At 31.5% G+C, this 18,113-nt stretch overlaps 2 protein-coding genes across 2 annotated transcripts; one reads left to right on the forward strand and one right to left on the reverse strand.

The window, feature by feature from the left end:
• The first annotated feature begins 2,957 nt into the window (after nucleotides 1-2,957).
• Nucleotides 2,958-4,350, forward strand: LOC106402164 (copper transport protein CCH-like). The gene is made up of 3 exons (XM_013842843.3): nucleotides 2,958-3,196; nucleotides 3,621-3,696; nucleotides 3,810-4,350. Exons 1-3 carry the CDS (start codon nucleotides 3,188-3,190, stop codon nucleotides 4,223-4,225), a joined length of 501 nt encoding a protein of 166 aa, XP_013698297.1. The 5' UTR covers nucleotides 2,958-3,187; the 3' UTR covers nucleotides 4,226-4,350.
• An 11,021-nt stretch (nucleotides 4,351-15,371) lies between these two features.
• LOC106399559 lies at nucleotides 15,372-17,908 on the reverse strand. Its single transcript, XM_013840027.3, has 4 exons — nucleotides 17,682-17,908; nucleotides 16,061-16,183; nucleotides 15,800-15,973; nucleotides 15,372-15,690 (listed from the first exon to the last, which is right to left on the reverse strand). The coding sequence occupies exons 1-4, from the start codon at nucleotides 17,757-17,759 to the stop codon at nucleotides 15,595-15,597; spliced, it is 471 nt and encodes a 156-aa protein (XP_013695481.1). The 5' UTR covers nucleotides 17,760-17,908; the 3' UTR covers nucleotides 15,372-15,594.
• Between the last annotated feature and the right edge of the window lie 205 nt (nucleotides 17,909-18,113).

Here is an 18,113-nt window from a genome sequence, read left to right on the forward strand (position 1 = left end):
GTCAGAGTTTCAGATTAGTTGGCGGGAAAAAGGGGAGGAGAAAGAGTTGTGAAAAAGGATCGAGAGCGGTGTGAAAAAATAATTAGGGGAATTTAAGAGCCCAGATCGGTAAATAATATTATCAATTGGCCTATGGCCCTATATTATGTAAATTATTTGGGCCTCGGTTTAGATAAATTGAGTTTTGTAAAAATAACTGTAATATAATCACAAAATATTAAAGTTGGTTTTAGCAAAATTAGTTTCATTATCTGAGTGCTCTGAAAAGTAAAAAATGAATAATGAAATTATGTATTCATCGCATCTTTTATCCGTCACAAATGTTATTACTCAATATAATTTCATACTCAGTGATAGCCGTAGGGAGCATTATTATTATTATTATTATTATTATTATTATTATTATTATTTTTAATTCAAACACCGACTATTTCATTCACCAATAAGTTGGTACAAATCATTTGACCCTAAAACACTTACTAGGTGATATCTCACTTGGATCCAGCGTAACCTATACTGAGTTGCTACACTTTTCACCATTGCGAGAACGAGAATATTATTTACATGAAGCTGAAGATGATGTTCATATTCTATGGATGGAACCCAACATTTTTCTCCCGCGTTAAACTGTGTAGTATTTTGATTTTGTTTATTTTCCTCCGGACGATCAACGATTTAATTAATTAATTTAATTGTTTAAACAATTTCATAAAATTCACTTTTATCAATAAATTTTTAAAAGAAAATATCATAAAACCGTTGCAATTCAAAATAATAAACATATTGTCAATTCAAGTTAACAGTTTCAGTTAAGAAAAGAGGGTTACAAAATAAAACGATTAGGTTTTTTGCACAGATCCGCCGACTCCCCGGTGGTTTGGTTCGCCACCACTCGGGAAGGATCTTCCTTTATCTGCATCGCCTTCTCTTCCCTTTCGTTGTGGCGTCGATCACTGTACTCTTTGTCTCCTTGTCTTTACATGTCAGAGTTCATTACTGAGAATTTGTTTCTCAGTTGTGGTGTTGTTCTCGTCTCTCTTGCCAATAGCGGTAGTATATGGCGATTTTGTTCACAGTATCCGCTTGAACCCTTGAGTTATAGGGGTTGTGAGGCTGTTGCTCCTGGATTCGTTAGATTGTCGATGTGGCATGTCTACAATCAGCATCATCTCTCACCTCTTTAATGGTCTAGATCTAGTGCTCGATATGTAACACACAGGACTCTTGGGCAGCATGTGTCTTCCTGCTTTGGTTGAGATTGTTATGGTTGGTTCTGCAATGGAATTTTGGGTTTTTCCGGATCGGAAGTTCAACAGTCAGTTGCCGTATCAGAAGATCTAACGTGTGGTTTGGTTCTTGGAGACACAACAATGTCTCAATGTGTTTATAAGTGTTGCTTTGGTTTTGATTTATTTCCAACTGAAGCCACAGTTGTGTTATTGGATATCAATGGTCTTATTATTGGAGACTGATGCTTCTACGAGGAGCTCTCTTAGTGTATTTGATCGGAATGGGTAGGTATTCATCACTTGGAGTCAAATTTTGGATCATGCTGGATTTTTCTCAAACCGCTATTGTGGATAAAAGACGGATTTTCAGTTTCAAAGAACTAAATTTCTTTGAAGATTGAAGTTTAGAACATGTTTTTCTTGACAAAAATGGTGTCGCTATAAGCATTGCTATCAGTGTTACGAAGGACCATCACTATCAATCTTATCTGGCGAATGGGGGTCACCGTTGGTTGGAATCCACTATCCGAGCAGAGGCTGACGGAACTAACTTGTTGGTTGTCAAGCCTCTAACATGTTTCCCTGTTGCTCTGTTTTTGGCATCTACTAGTAGGCTTGAGACTTATTATCCGAGATCCGGATTCGAACCGAGATCTGCTCCGAAAATTGGATATCCGGGGTGCCCGGATCCGAATCCGGATAGTAAAATCTTGGATCTGTGCAAACCGAATCCGGATCCGGATATCTTAATTTTTAGGTCCGGATATCCGGATCCGGATCCGTATTTTTAAAACACATTAATTTTTAAATTTTATTAATATTTATATTTGATATATTAATATTTATACATAAATTAATCTTATAATCTTATATTTTAGTTTTTAAAATATTAGAGACATATATAAATATATTTATAAATCTTGTATAAATATTTAATTTAGATATTATATAAAAAAATAGTATTTTTTTTAATTATTTTTACCGATCCGGATCCGGATATCCGCGGCTAATAGAATATCGAGACGGATATCCAGAATCCGGATATCCAGAAGCCACGGATCCGACGGATCCGGATCCAGATCCGGATCCGGGTACCCTAAATTTCCCGGATATCCGGATACGTCCCAGGCCTATCTACTAGTGTCCTTTCTCTTATATTTTCTTACTCTTTATTTTTCTTCGGTTATTTTATTCACAATCCTCTTTTTAAGAGGTGTACATGTGTGTGTGCTGTTAGGCAAGTGTTATCTTTATCCGAATTCAGATTATGAAAAAAAAAACGATTAAATCCATTCCATCAGCCGTTACCATTCAAATTTATGTATAATAAAAAATATGTAAGCTGGTCGGTTTTACACTATGTAAAGTATATATAAATAGTCTGATTTAGTAGATTAAATATTCAATATTTTTATCACATGATATTCTTTACAAACCTTATTAACAAGGAAAAATTTGGTATAAAACTGATTTAGAGTATTGACAAAAAAAACTTGATTTTGACTAAATATTCTAGCATTAAACATGATTGGTAGTTAGGTACACTAAGTTAAGAAAATAGAATATGAAAAAAACAGAAGGTACTACAAATAGGCAAGTGTAGTTACACCAAGACCACACAATGAATGCTTCATTCTTTTGTACTTATATACTTTCGGTTAATGGAATTAAAAGTTGGTAGTCTTTTTTCCACGTTAGGTGTTAGTAACCTTCCTAAAGTTTTTTTTTTCTTCATTCTATTGGAATTAGTATCGGTAATGCACTAACTTTTAATGCTCTCGTTTGCTTTACGCAAACTTCATCTCCTCATCTTCCTCCTCGCAATCTATGCTTTCTTGCGTTCTATAAATAATCAAGAACACACCATCTTACTTCTCATTCTACAAACAAACATCTAATTCCTCATTTTTATCTAATTCGTATCAAAGCTTTTCGGTTCGATTTATCTACTTGTAGCCATGTCTCAGGTAGTTTTGCCTGTCACCTCACGTTTTTCTTCTTTATTTTTTAATCTCTGTTTCCTTTTTGTTTTACGTCTGCTTATTGACCACACAACGATGACTTCAAGCAATAGATGTCTTTTCATGTTCGTTGCCAAAAGATGCTAACAATTCTATAGGATTGCCGTTCATCAACTTTTTAGTAAACTGCCGATTCAACCGATGCATATGGACGGTTAATATTTTGAACTAAATGATATTAAATCATGAAATAGAAGAGATAGATTAATTGGTCTGGGCACCATCTGTATTTCAAACGTTTGAGTGTCAGTTTAAGGTCTTTTAAGATATTGGAGTTTATTTGTTAAAGTACAAATAAGATTAAAACGTAAAGTTAATTGACTAATTGTTAATTAATGAAAAGCCCTTGATGTATTACCAATACATGCAGACCGTGGTCCTCAAAGTTGGTATGTCATGCCAAGGCTGCGTTGGTGCCGTCAATAGGGTCCTAGGCAAAATGGAAGGTATTTTCTCTAAATTTATATTTCAAGTATATTTTATATTAATTATTATACACACATATATAATTCATGTGTGCTTTATACTAAACCTTCTAGAATCTATAAAACAATTTCAGGGGTTGAGTCATTTGACATTGATATAAAGGAACAAAAGGTGACGGTGAAAGGTAAAGTAGAGCCTGAGGCAGTTTTTCAAACAGTTTCCAAGACTGGAAAGAAGACTTCTTACTGGCCCGTGGAGGCTGAGGCTGAGGCTAACGCCGAGGCTGAGCCTAAGGTCGAGACTGAGACAAAACCTGAAGCTGAGACTAAGACTGAGGGTAAGGTTGTTGAGGTACTGGGTGCTAAGGTTGATGCTACTAAGGTCGAGCCTGAGGCTGATGTTGAACCGAAACTCGCAGAAACGGAGACTAAGACAGAGGGTAAGGCTGATGATGAGGTACTTGATGCCAAGGTTGATCCTAAGGTCGATGCTAAGGCTGACGTTGAACAGAAACTCGTTGAAGCCGAGACTAAGCCACCACAAGTTTAAGTACTAAAGATTGTAATGATGCTTTCAATCCATATTTGCAATGCTTCTTATTATCTTATGTTTATCTGTTGTTGTAAGAACTAAGAAATGTATCCGATTTACTAAAAAATGTTTTCTCTAAACAATATGCCCGACCCATGTAGTACCGACTTTCTATAAGATTCAGTTTAACTAAATATAGACACCAGAAATCTTAAGTTTGGACTTAATTCATTCAAGCATCATTTATGATATATGGAAAATTGGACAATAAAAGGTGTAAGAACTTAGGATCCTTCTGCGCAAGAAATGAAAAAGAAAACAGAATTTGGGACAAAGCTAAAGTTATTTTGTCGCCTATAATCATTTTGTTGAAGTTAGATGTTATTAAGGAGGGATTCATGGATTTTTAGTTGAACTCACTTCCGCTTTCTAATTTCTATTGATGTCAATGTACAAGCCCAAAATCCACTATACTAACGGATTCTTTTGCTCTATATGTGGAACTGCGGTTAAACTGTATAAACTTTACTGTAGAATTTTGGCTGTAGGATTTTTTTGATTTAGTTGTAACTGATGTAGCTTTAAAATTGATTGTTACAACATATTTTCTACAGCCAAAAAGATGAGGCTTTAGAAAATAAGTCTTTTACAACCACTTTTTTATTTTTTGGCTGTAACTTCAAAAAACAAGATAAAAATATGATTGGTGATTTAAAGACTGAAGATTAATATTAAAGCTAAAGTCAGCTCCTACAACCCAACCAATCACCCCCAGTATGTGGCCATGAACTAGATACGATTATTCCCCATTTCGAAGTTAAGGATTTTACAGGAAATTGCATTACGAATTCTCTTTTTATATATTTATTTATTAATTAGTTGAGATTTCATGTTAATCATAGAATATTAAGTTAGGTTGAGCTGAAAACTGAACAACTGTTTTGTTCTCTGAGATTTAAAATCATGTTGGTAATGAGGAATTGTTAAACATTTTTGAATCATGTATTTTCTCTAAATTTATATTTCAAGTGTATTTTATATTACTCCATCTTTTATATTATATATATATATATATATATATATATATATATATATATATATATCATGTGTACTTTATATTAAACCTTCTAGAATCTATAAAACAATTCGAGGCATTGAGTCATTTGTATTGGGTGAACAGAAAAAAGTCATTTGCATTGATATAAAGGAACAAAATTAGGTGACAGTAAAAGGTAAACTTGAGCCTGTAGCAGTTTTCCAAACAGTTTAAAAGACTGTAAAGAAGACTTCTTACTGGCCCGTGGAGGCTGAAGCTGAGCCTAAATCCGAGGTTGATCCTAAGGCCACGACTCAGACAAACCCCGAAGCTGAGACTAAGACTGAGTTACTGGATGCTAAGGTTGATTCTAAGGTCGAGGCTAAGGCTGATGTTGGACCGAAACTTGCTAAAGCAGGAGGTTATTGGTAGATAGATTCTAGATGAATTATAAAATTTTGAAAATCCATAATTATTGGTTTACGGAGTTATAAAATCTTAGTAAACTCCATTGTTATTGGTTTGAAGATTTTTAAAATCTATTCAAAATCCTTTATTAATCAAAAAGTTTACTTATTATTGATTTTGTAATTCTATCTTATTGGGGTATAAATTCTTTACTTTTTTATTCATAAGACTTATACCCATAAATTTTTTAAAATCCATATAATAAAAAATACACGTTGATTCCGTAGCATTACACAAACCAGTAATAATAATTTCAACATTTTCCCATTTATTTCAAAACTATAACAAGAAGAACTTGACATATACAAAGAAAACAAAAGCAGCTATGATGTTCTTACACCATAACAAGAAGCATAGATGTTTGAATTTAATTATCTTGGCAGGATAGCGTAAGCAATAGTGGTGGAAGCTTGTCATTCATGGCCGACGATCCTTTCTCTACCAACACATTCTTCAAGGCGCAGCGCTATCGTTGCCATGGACAGTGAAATTATTTTTTCACCTGCAGGTGAAGAAAATGATATTTGAAACATCATCTGAATAGCTTAGGCAAGCTTTCATCCACACAATGAACTACCCAACACTCATTATCATTTCTGAAATATTCATCATCTCCTTGTGTCTTTTTCGAGTGGAAATTGGATCATTGCTACTAGTGTTGGTTACATTTAAAAAATTGGAAATGTTTTAAAATAAATTTTATAAATTACCTTAGAAGGATATTTTTTGGATAAAAATATGTATGCAAATCTTTGAAGATCAATAACAATCAATGGAAATCCATCCTGTAGCCCATCCCCTGGACATTATTTGATAAGTTATTTGCCATGTGTCATCACACATTGATTTTGAAAAAAAAATGATGACATCCCTTATATATTAAAGGAGAAGCATTTGCAATAAATGTGTTCACACACATATTGACACGTGTCAGTCTCACAATCATTTCAACTTTAGAATGCTTACATGTTATATTTACAGTTAACAATTAATGTGCCCACACACTAATTTTCTTAACTCTATCGCAGACAATTTAATGTGTTCACATATTAATTTCTTTTAATCAGTTCATTTTTAGTTTTCGGATTTTTAATCTTTGTATTAGTTAATTGAAGTTCTGTCCAGGCAAAAACTGAATAATATCATTGTTGAGAAAAATAAATTATAAAATTATTAAGATTCACATCAACTAAAATGACGGAATGAGAATGCAAGAAATTGAAAGTTTTGTATTTTGCCGAACTTGGCCATGGTTGAGGTATATACATACGAAAGCAACAAATAATTGTGATTAGTTATGAATTAAGGAAACTGGGGAGAAAAATGCCACACATAAAGTTGGATCTTTAGTTTAGCCAAGTAGTATTTTTCTTTATAGAGTTTTCATATCAAACCAAGAATTAGAAACATAATCAGATTGTTAGAAAAAATCATAAAAGCTTTAAAAGAAAATAAAATTCTCGAAATCGATTGAAAAACAGAATTCATGTACCAAGTGAAGAGATCACATTATTTTCGACGCAACTCTAACCCATTTCACTCGATTGTATCGTGGTTTTATTATATTTACCAAGATTTTTTTATAAGAAAGTACACGTTATTGGTTATAGACTACGTTAATTTTGTAATGTGACCAAAAAATATTGACACAACGTCCAACCATTTTTATTAGTATTCTTAAAGTATGGTCCAATAATTATGTATGTAAATAAGCCCAACATATTAGTTTTACATTTATTTATTTTTCGTTATATCAGTAGAAGAAAGTAAGTCTGGGCAAAATATTTGGATTCGAAGAACCGAACCAAACTTGATTTGAAAGTAATACTAAACACAAACTAAAACTGATTAAGTACTCAAATGATTAAGTACGATGTAGTATATGTGGAGCAGAGGATGAAACTAGAAATCATGTTCTCTTTAAATGTCCACCAGCATTACAGACTTGGGCTCTATCAAAGATCCCTTCTCCCTCAGGGTTTTTTCCATCATCATCGGTTTACACTAGCATGGATTATCTGTTTTGGAGAGTTCCGAAGGAAAACGATTCAGATTGTTTTCCATGGATTTTGTGGTATATATGGAAGAATAGAAATGAAACTTTTTTTTTTATCAAAATAGGAATGGGGATCCGCGGGAAATATTGCGTAGAGCAGAGGTGGAATGAACCCTTTGTGCAGAGGCACATTTATTGGTACAACAACATCCTGGTTATTCACCGCCAGTCAAAAACTGGGAATCAATGGAGTTTACAAGAGTTTGCTTTGTTGATGGAGCGTGGAGGGAACAAGATGCTTTCACGGGACAGGAATGGTTTTGTCAAGCAAGGGATTCGAAAGACGTTATGATGGGGTCGATGAACCTAAGATGAAGCCTGACACCTTTACATGTGGAATGTGAAGCACTGATTTGGGCGATGGAGTGCATGAAGACCCTGCAGTTCTCAGAAGTAGTTTTTACGACGGATTGTTCTCAACTGGTGAAGATGGTCTCGTCACCTGAGGATTGGCCAGCTTTTGCTACACACATGGAGGAGTTTTGCCGCAGTAAGAATTTCTTCTCTAATTTCAAGATCATACATATACCAAAAGCACAAAACACAATGGTGGACAAGCTTGCACGAGGTGCGAGGAGTTCTCCTTCAGCTATGTTATATGTTGATTCCGTACCTCCGGCTTGGCTTTCCGATCCGGTGGTTTCTTAGTAGAATAGTTCTCTATGTTGTCAAAAAAGTACTCAAATAGATCTAAAAGTTTAATATCTGATCTAAACTAAAATATTTTGGATACCAAAAATATCTAAAACATAATTGTATACTTAAATATATTAGTTATTCTAAATTTTATATCTAGATATTCATTGATATGAAAATATCTAAAATAACAAAATATGTTCAAAATACCAAAAATATATTTTTTTTCTCTATCTAAATATTTAAATTGAAGTATTTTTATGTAAATTTAATTATTTAGTCTTACATTATTCAAAATTTTATGTTTTATATTATTTTTATTTTCGGATTTTGAAGATTAAGTATATTTGGATTTCTGTTAAAACATTATATAATTAAAATAGGTACCCGAACTTGAACTCAACCGAACCTGCAATGTTCAAACCAAATCCAAACCAAATTCAAACCAAAATTTTTAAATATCCAAATCATATTTAAATATCTAACTCTAAAAAATCAAAATCTGAATAGATCAACTGAATCCGAACGAATACTTGAATGCCCATCCCTTGAAAAAGCTATACGACAAATCTCTTATTACAACGTAAAATAATAATCTAATCAATTATTTCACTCCGGACATGGCGCGGGTTACTACCTAGTGGCTTAGTATAGAATGTGATATGACACTAATCTTATTGTGACATCTACAAGTTTCCTTATAAAGATTTATATTTTAAACTTTTTAAAATGTCTCACATTGAAATTTCTATGATCCATGATTTTTTTTTTATGACAAGATACAAATTATTACAAAATCATGTAAGTAAAAAGTCTCATATATATTAATATATTTTAATTAAACTATATACCATAGAAAATACATAAAGATTTTATTTTTGAAATTTGCTTTGAACAATTTTTTTTTGATAAAATCCTTGAAAAAATACTGACAACTTAATATTTAAATTTTTAAATTTGCATTGAATGTTTATAAAAACTATAAATTACTAAAAATTTCAAAAACATTGCAGAATGAAAATTTGTTACCAGCGATTTATATTTTTTGTTATAAAAAGATACTAATAGGTAGAACACATCATTTAAAAATATATCAAAATTAAAATATACTATTTATCTATGTATATATTATGTAAATTTAATTATATAAAATAGAAAATAAAAAAGTGATCGTTTGGCTTAATAAAATTTATTTACGTATTCATACCAATTTAATTATATACGTAATAGTTACTGAATTTTTTATTATCCAATATATACATATATTATTTTATAATATATAAAAGAACATATAATACGTAAAATAATTTATATATACGATGTTCATCCCACGCAGCGTTCATATCTTAATCTAGTTTGATATTATTTTGTAACATTTCTAAGTAATATGAAGCTTTAAAATATAAAATTTAGAGTTAAAAATGTTTTATTCCAATTATTAATAGTTTCATTTAAGTTATTTTGCAAAATTTTAGATATATATGAAAAATATCGACTAAATTTGATGGATTTGGGTATGTTATATCCTTTTTGGATCCTAAATATCCGAACCCGATCTGGACCCGATATGGACCCGAAAAATTACGGATATTTTATTCATATTTTAATGACTTATTCTTGGGTTCACCCCCTAGGGTGAACCTCTAGGTTCACCGACCAATAGGATTGTGTTATTTCATATTCGATATCTTTTAAAAAGGGAAACAAAATATTGTCAAATTAATATTATCTTTTTAAAATTAAAAGGTAAGAAGAAATAAAAAAAAATAGTACTAGTTACAAAAAAAAAATTAACGTAGTCAACAAAACATTAAACCCTAAATCCTAATCCCTAAACCCTAAACTCTTGGGTCAACCCTAAACTCTAGGATAAATCTTAAACTCTAAATCAAAATCACTAAACAATAAAACACTCAAGGGTTTAGGGTTTAGGATTTAGGGTTTAAAGTTTTAGGGTTTAGTGTTTTTATTTAGAGTTTTGGATTTATCCAAGGGTTTAGGGTTTACCCAAGGGTTTAGAGTTTACCCAAGGGCTTAGGGTTTACCCAAGGGTTTACCCAAGGGTTTAGGGTTTAGGATTTAGGGTTTAGGGATTAGGATTTAGGGTTTAGTGTTTTGCTGACGACGTTAAATTTTTTTTTTTTAATTCTTTTTTCTGTAACTACTATTTTTTTTTTACTTTTTTATTTTAAAAACATAATATAACTTGCCAATATTTTGTTTCCTTTTTTAAAAGATATCGAATTTGAAATAATGAAATTCTATTGGTTGGTGAACCTAGAGGTTCACCCTAGGGGGTGAACCCAAGAATAACTCTATTTTAATTATAGACCCGAACCGACCCGGACCCGAGAAGAACCGACCAAACCCGAACCAAAAATTTATAAGTACCTATTAGGTCCAAATGTTTAGGACCCGAAGGACCCGGACCCGAAAGGAACCGGCCAGAACCCGACCCGGAGACCGGAACGCCCATGCCTACGTTGGACCCACGTCATCCCGATTTTCGTTAATCTTCAAATTTTTTAACTAAACACTAGGTTAAGATCCGCGCTTTGCGCGAAATGAACATTATATATAAATTATTTCTTGTATTATATATTTTACATATTATGAAATAATAAATATATATTAAATAATTATAAAAAATAGTAACTATTACATATATAATTAAATTGGTTCAAACATATAAATAAATTTTATTAATCCAAACAATTTTTTTTTCTATTTGATATGGTGCATAATTAAATTTAAATGATATTAACATATATAGTATATTTTAAATATTAATATCTATCAAATGATGCTTTATACTAATATGATTTTTTTATCAATTGTATCTTTTATAGCAAAAATTTTAAATTACTAATAACAAAATTTTCATTACGTGATTAATAGTTTTATTAATTTGTATATATATTTTTTAATTCAGTTGTTTATATTTGTTCAAAGATTTTATCAAAAAAAAAAGAATTTTTTTAAAGTAAATTTTGAAACTAAAATATTTATGTATTTTTAAATGGTAAATATTTTAATTAAAACTATATATATGTAAAATATTTTAATCTTACAACTTATTAAATAAGACTTTCTACTTATATGATTTTGTAATCAAATGTATCTTATAATAAAAAAAAATTTAAACCATTGATCAGAATATTTGAATGTAAGACTTTTAACATTTTAGTAATTTATAAGTGTTTTTAAAAATCAAAAATATAAAATATACAGAAAAATCTAAATTTTTAGTATATAGTTAATGTGATTTTTTAATTTATTTTAATAGTTTAAAATTAAAAAAATATGATAGAATATATTAATTTTTATCAAATCTTTATTATTCAAAATCATTAATTTTGTAGCCACATTAGAAAATTCCGTAATTTTTATTTAAGGAAATAATAAGAAACATTAATAATAAATTTATGGTTAGTTTAGTAAAAAGTTTATTATATATTTAGATAGACCAACTTATTTCTCTAACGATTCTAAAAATAATTGTAGTGATGACATGTGGGTATAAAAAAATTATTGTAATGTTTTTCAATTAATATATAGGGGGATAGACAGCGGAAAACTTAAGTTTGGACTTAGTTAATTTAAGCCTCCATCTGAATATATGGAAAATGGACTATAAAAGAAATTGTAAGAAGAGCTGGTCTTAAGTATTTGGGATCCTTCTGAGCGAGAAATGAATAAAAAGAAACGAAGGAAATTATAGTTATTTTGTCGCCTATAAACATTTTCTAAAGTTAGGATGTTGTTGAGGAGGGGTAAAGGATTCAAAGAGTACTTCCATCACTAAAAACCCTTAAAATGTTTTCAAACAAAAAAGTATTAATTCTATAAAGTAAATTAATGGTTTCTAAAGAGTTCTCTTTTGAAAATCTATCTCATTTTCTATTCTTTTCCTTTGTGATAAATTCATGTTAGATACATTCAAAGGGTGGGGGCGGGCTCAAAGTCAAACTCCCTTTCCCTTTCTGTTTATGTTACTATACACTATACAAGGCTAAAAGCAACACATATGACATTATTTATTTTGTTAAGATACTGTTAATATAAAATACATGATGCTTATGTGGCCCCAAATCTGAGCATCAAATATATGGTACATAGCTCATGGCCAAATATGGCACCCCGATATACTCTTATTGGCTGGAAATGATGATCACGAAGCTCTATCCCTTATGGGGTCGTTGATTCTTAGAAAGATTACTTAATTCAAGAAAATATAGAGGGTGCTTTCAAAATAATTTTGTGGTTAAAAAATAATCAGATTTTTATAATTTTATAAATCTAAAGAGTTCATAAGATTCAGTTCTTCGGGATAGCTAGAAAAGAAGCATTATCTCGGAGGGGTATATGATGGATTCTGCGAGATTAATGGTTATACGCACCATTATGTCGAGGGAGTGTGTTAGAGAGAAGATCCCACATTGGAAATAATATAAGGGACTTGAGTAATATATAAGGGACTTGAGTCAATCCATTAATTGTCAATTGGTTTTAAGTTGGAAGCCCAAGAAACTTGTCGTGTTATCAGAGCCAGCCCAACACCCTGACCCATTAATCCGGCCCGGAAAGTGGCCCGATCATCCCATTAGCAGATGACCCATAAAAACCTCAGTTCTTCGAGATAGCTAGAAAAAAAGCATTATCTCGGAGGTGTATATGATGGATTCTGCGAGATTAATGGTTATATACACCATTATCTCGAGGGAGGGTGTTGGAGTTATATTCCATACATTTTGGAACTGCAACTACATAATATTATGTGGCCATGAGCTATATATGTACCATACATTTGATGCCCAGATTTGGGGCCACATAAGCGTCATGTATTTTATATTAACAGTATCTTAACAAAATAAATAATATTATATGTGTTAGTGTCTTGTCTTTGATGGGCTATCAAATTCACATATTGTATATTATGTCTATATTAGCTGTTATATGTGTTAGTGTGTTTGAAGCTATCATATCCCAAATCTCTACATTTTTATTTCCTCTGATAAATTCTTCATTAATCAACTTTGTTGGACCTAAATCCCGATTCGGTTAAAACCAATGAGGTCGAAGTCAATGGACGATCTCTAAAGTTTGACTTCAATGAAGAGAACACCGATAGTTCCGATAATCGTGGGAGTGAGGATGGGAACAACCCTGAGAATATTGTCCGGATCGAGTGTACAAGAGGAAGAAGAGATATTGGAGAACTGAAACGACTAAGAGGAGTATAAACGAGAGAAAACATACATTTATATCTTCATACACACACATATACAATCTGACCTCGAGCTCTCTTTCTCTCTCAAACTCATCGACCTCGTTTTACCTTTTGTTCTTTAGCTGTCTTTTTTTTATAACATTCATTGATCTTGTAAGCACAATCATTATTAATATACAAAATTTTAATTAAACTTGATTAAATAGTTGTGTTCTAAGAATTTTGTGTTCACAAGTTATTTCTTCTCTAATTTTGTGGTTAAAAAATAATCAGATTTTTATCAATTTTATAGATCTAAAGAGTTCATAAGATTCAGTTCTTCGAGATAGCTAGAAAAGAAGCATTATCTCGGAGGGTATATGATGGATTCTGCGAGATTAATGGTTATATATACCATTATGTCGAGGAAGGGTGTTGGAGAGGAGATCCCACATTGGAAATAATATAAGGGACTTGATTAATATATAAGAGACATGGGTCAATCTACTAATTGCCAATTGGTTTTAAGTTGGAAGCCCAAGAAACTTGTCATGGTATCAGAGCCAGCCCAACACCCTGACCCATTAATCCGGCCAGGAAAGTTGCCCGATCATCCCATTAGCTGATGACCCATAGAAGGCTCAGTTCTTCGAGATAGCTAGAAAAGAAGCATTATCTCGGAGGGGTATATGATGGATTCTGCGAGATTAATGGTTATACGCACCATTATCTCGAGGGAGGGTGTTGGAGAAAAGATCCCACATTGGAAATAATATAAGGGACTTGAGTAATATATAAGGGACTTGGGCCACTCCACTTATCGCCAATTGATTTTAAGTTGGAAGCCCATAATAAATCTGAATCTAACATGGTATCAGAGCCCAGATCCTAAATACCCTACACCCCTAATTAATATAACCCTATCCAACTGGGTATAAAGTTCGTAATTAACTCGCTCGACCGAGTATAACTGTCTTAATGTTCTGAGATTTCTAGCTGATAAGAGCTATCATCTCGAGGAGGGGTATTAGGGATATATATCCCACATCGGGAATTCTAAGTGACATTAAGTAATATATAAAGAGTTAGGGTCAATCCACTAATTGCCAATTGGTTTTAAGTTGGAAGCCCAAATAAACTTATCATGATATCAGAGCGGACTCAATCCGCTGGCCCATTAATTCGGCCCAAACAGTGGCCCGGTCATCACATTAGCTGATGGCCCATAGAAGGCTCAGTTCTGCCGAGATCGATAGAAAATAAAACATGATTTCGGAGGGGGTATGATGGATTCTGCGAGATTAATGTACGCACCATTATCTCAAGAGAGGGTATTAGAGAGAAGATCTCACATCAGAAATATGAAAGGGACTTGAGTAATATATAAAGGACTTGGACCAATACACTAATTGCCAATTGGTTTTAAGTTGGAAGCCCAGAAAACTTATCAATAACTATTAAGTAAAATCAAAATCTGTAGGAATATATAGAAAACGCGTTGCTGATGAAAGTACGAAACTAAAAATAATACCAAGCTCGAGAAGGAAAAAAAAGAAGGCAATACGCCAATAACAGTACATGGGCCACATAGCATTGATGTTATTGTCAACAATGATATTTGAGAAATTGAAATGCTAAACTTTCTTGATCGTGAGGAGGATATGAATATATTATCATCAAATTAATGTGGGAAATATTCTTGATTATGAGGAGATATCGAGACCAAAAGAAATTAAGTTACAACTAGCTCCATTATATATATTTGAAGACAGAAAAAAGTGTTCTTCCGAGATCTGCATTTATACACAATGTTTCACAAACTAGTGATAGATTTTAATTATTAATTTGAAGCCAAAGAAATTCACTTATACATTTAATTAATTAGAGAGACACAATATATGTCTAGCTAAGATCCTCTTTTAGGTCAAACAAATGTATATATATATAGAGAGAGAGGATCCAGAGTAACACTGAGCTTGTCTTTACCATTTTTGTTCATGTCCATCACTCCGGGTCCTGACTGCTACTTCAACTGCCTGTTTCACTGCTTCAGCATCCATGCTTTCACCATCATCATTCTGGATTAATTCAGATTATATAGAAATTATTAATATCTATAAATCATTAGTGATAATTATGAAGTATGGACTAGTATATAATGATGGCGAGGTAGATCAGTGTGTTTACATTTGATGAACCAACAGCATGCATGCTAAATGAGTCTGTACATGAAACCCTAGCTTCAACAACGTCAAGTCCAAGATCTTCAAAGGCTTCAAGAAGACAAACCAACATGCCCCCATCATTCTTCCTTGACGTTATATTTATCAAGAATCCATTCTCTAGGGTATCCACTGTTACCTATCGTCAGTACAAAACCTCAAAATCAATTGAAGCTCCTTAATGTAAATGCGTAAAGACCCAAAGGGTACATATACGTTTATATACCATGGGATCGGTAGGATCACAGAAGTATTGCTCAGACGTGGTCACATTGTTGATTTCTTCGACTTTCTTCTTAAGATTTTTGATATACTTTGATGCATCTGTTATGATCGATGTTTCGCTCTCCTGTAAAATACTATGAGATATCATTGGTATGGTCGAGCTTGGATTTTCAAGAAATTTTTGCATTTCACTAATCATATTTTGGCTCTTTTACGTATCTTGTAATAAATATATGTTCATTATGGCTTGGGACGAAGAATTGTTAGTTGAAGATTGACAAAGAAGAAAATTTAAATAACAAATATATTAGTCAACAGGGTCCAAAATTTTAGAGGATCCATAATTTTTTTTTGTTTTAGTAATAGTTATAAATTTAAAATCATATATTTATAAGAAAGTCAGAATAACTATATTTGAATTTAAATTTCGTATTTATAACCAGTAAATATAAATTACAATTCTTTATTTTGTTTATATAACCAGCTAAAAATGCAATAAATTAGGAAGTAATTAGTATTTATATCAATTCTATATTTTTTTTGTTTTAGTAATAGTTATAAATTTAAAATCATATATTTATAAGAAAGTCAGAATAACTATATTTGAATTTAAATTTCGTATTTATAACCAGTAAATATAAATTACAATTCTTTATTTTGTTTATATAACCAGCTAAAAATGCAATAAATTAGGAAGTAATTAGTATTTATATCAATTCTATATTTTTGAAAGTAAAAAATAGTTGTTGATGTGTGTTTGAATATTCAATTATAGTATAGAAAGTTAGTATTCTAATTTGATTATGTTTAGCAAACAATTATCAATTAGTGATTATAAATAGGGAGAAGAGGATATATTTTATTCACCATTTTAATTTAAAAAAATATAGCAAACATAAGACAAAACTAGCCTACAACTTCTGTCGACAAGCAAAAAAAGAATGCCTTGCCTAATCAAAGAGTATATAGCTTTTTGTCTAACTACTATCCAAATTTTGCTCTATTATATTTATAGATTATAATTTCTGATTTAGATATAATAAACGTAAAAAAACTAAAAAAAATTAGAAGAATGACTAGAAAAATGATCAAATTTGATGATTTGATCGATGGATTTGCATTGAAAAATGTCAAATGATCAAGTTCAATGATTTGATCAATGATTTGCATTAAAACTAGAAATTGTGTTATTTAGATATAAAATAATTAAAACGATTTTTTTATTTTATATTATAATAATAATTGTAAAAAAATCTAAATTATTTCAAATTATTAAAAGGGGTCTTATTTTCTTTTTTGAACAGGGTCTATATAAAGTTCGAGATGACCCTGTTAGTCAATATCTAAGTTGTCACTGTAAAATTAAAAATGTATATTACATACAATGAAAAGGAGTAAAGTTTTATCTTTAATGAAAAATAAAAATGATAGAATCACCCCTAAATTGGTGTGTGTGTGTGTGTGTGTGTGTGTTTCTGAATATGATTAATCGAATATCTATAATTTATGATACATATATAAATAGTATGACTGAATTGGTTTATGATTATGAATAGAGAAGAGACAAACCATAACAATATAAAGAATGAAGTTAAAAATAGAGAATGGTGGAATCTAATTACAGCATGTGAGTTAGTGACTGAACGAAGTAATTGAAACTTATCACGCATAGAGGAATCACTCTTGTTCCGAGAAACCATTCTTCAATGCTTTAGCTTCTTCTTCTCCTCCTCTTCGGAATCTCTTCTATATATAGAGTAAGAAAGAGTAACTAGAGATATATATATATGTTCATTCAATGTTTGTCGGGTCCTCTCGTCTCTCACATGTCAGCCTTATATTCTGATATGATCTCTTCATCGCTACAAAATGTGATATATACGGACAAATTCGTTTGGTATCTCGTGAGTTGCTTGATTGCCTCTGTGGCCAGTTACACGTTATTCCACTAAAACAAAACAGCGACATACTAAGGAAAAAAATCATCGATATGTCGTCGGAATAACGTTATTCCGACGACATACCGACGAAACAAGTCCTCGGAAATAACTCCT

Source organism: Brassica napus, chromosome C4, assembly GCF_020379485.1.
Source record: "Brassica napus cultivar Da-Ae chromosome C4, Da-Ae, whole genome shotgun sequence".
Taxonomy (NCBI): Eukaryota; Viridiplantae; Streptophyta; class Magnoliopsida; order Brassicales; family Brassicaceae; genus Brassica; species Brassica napus.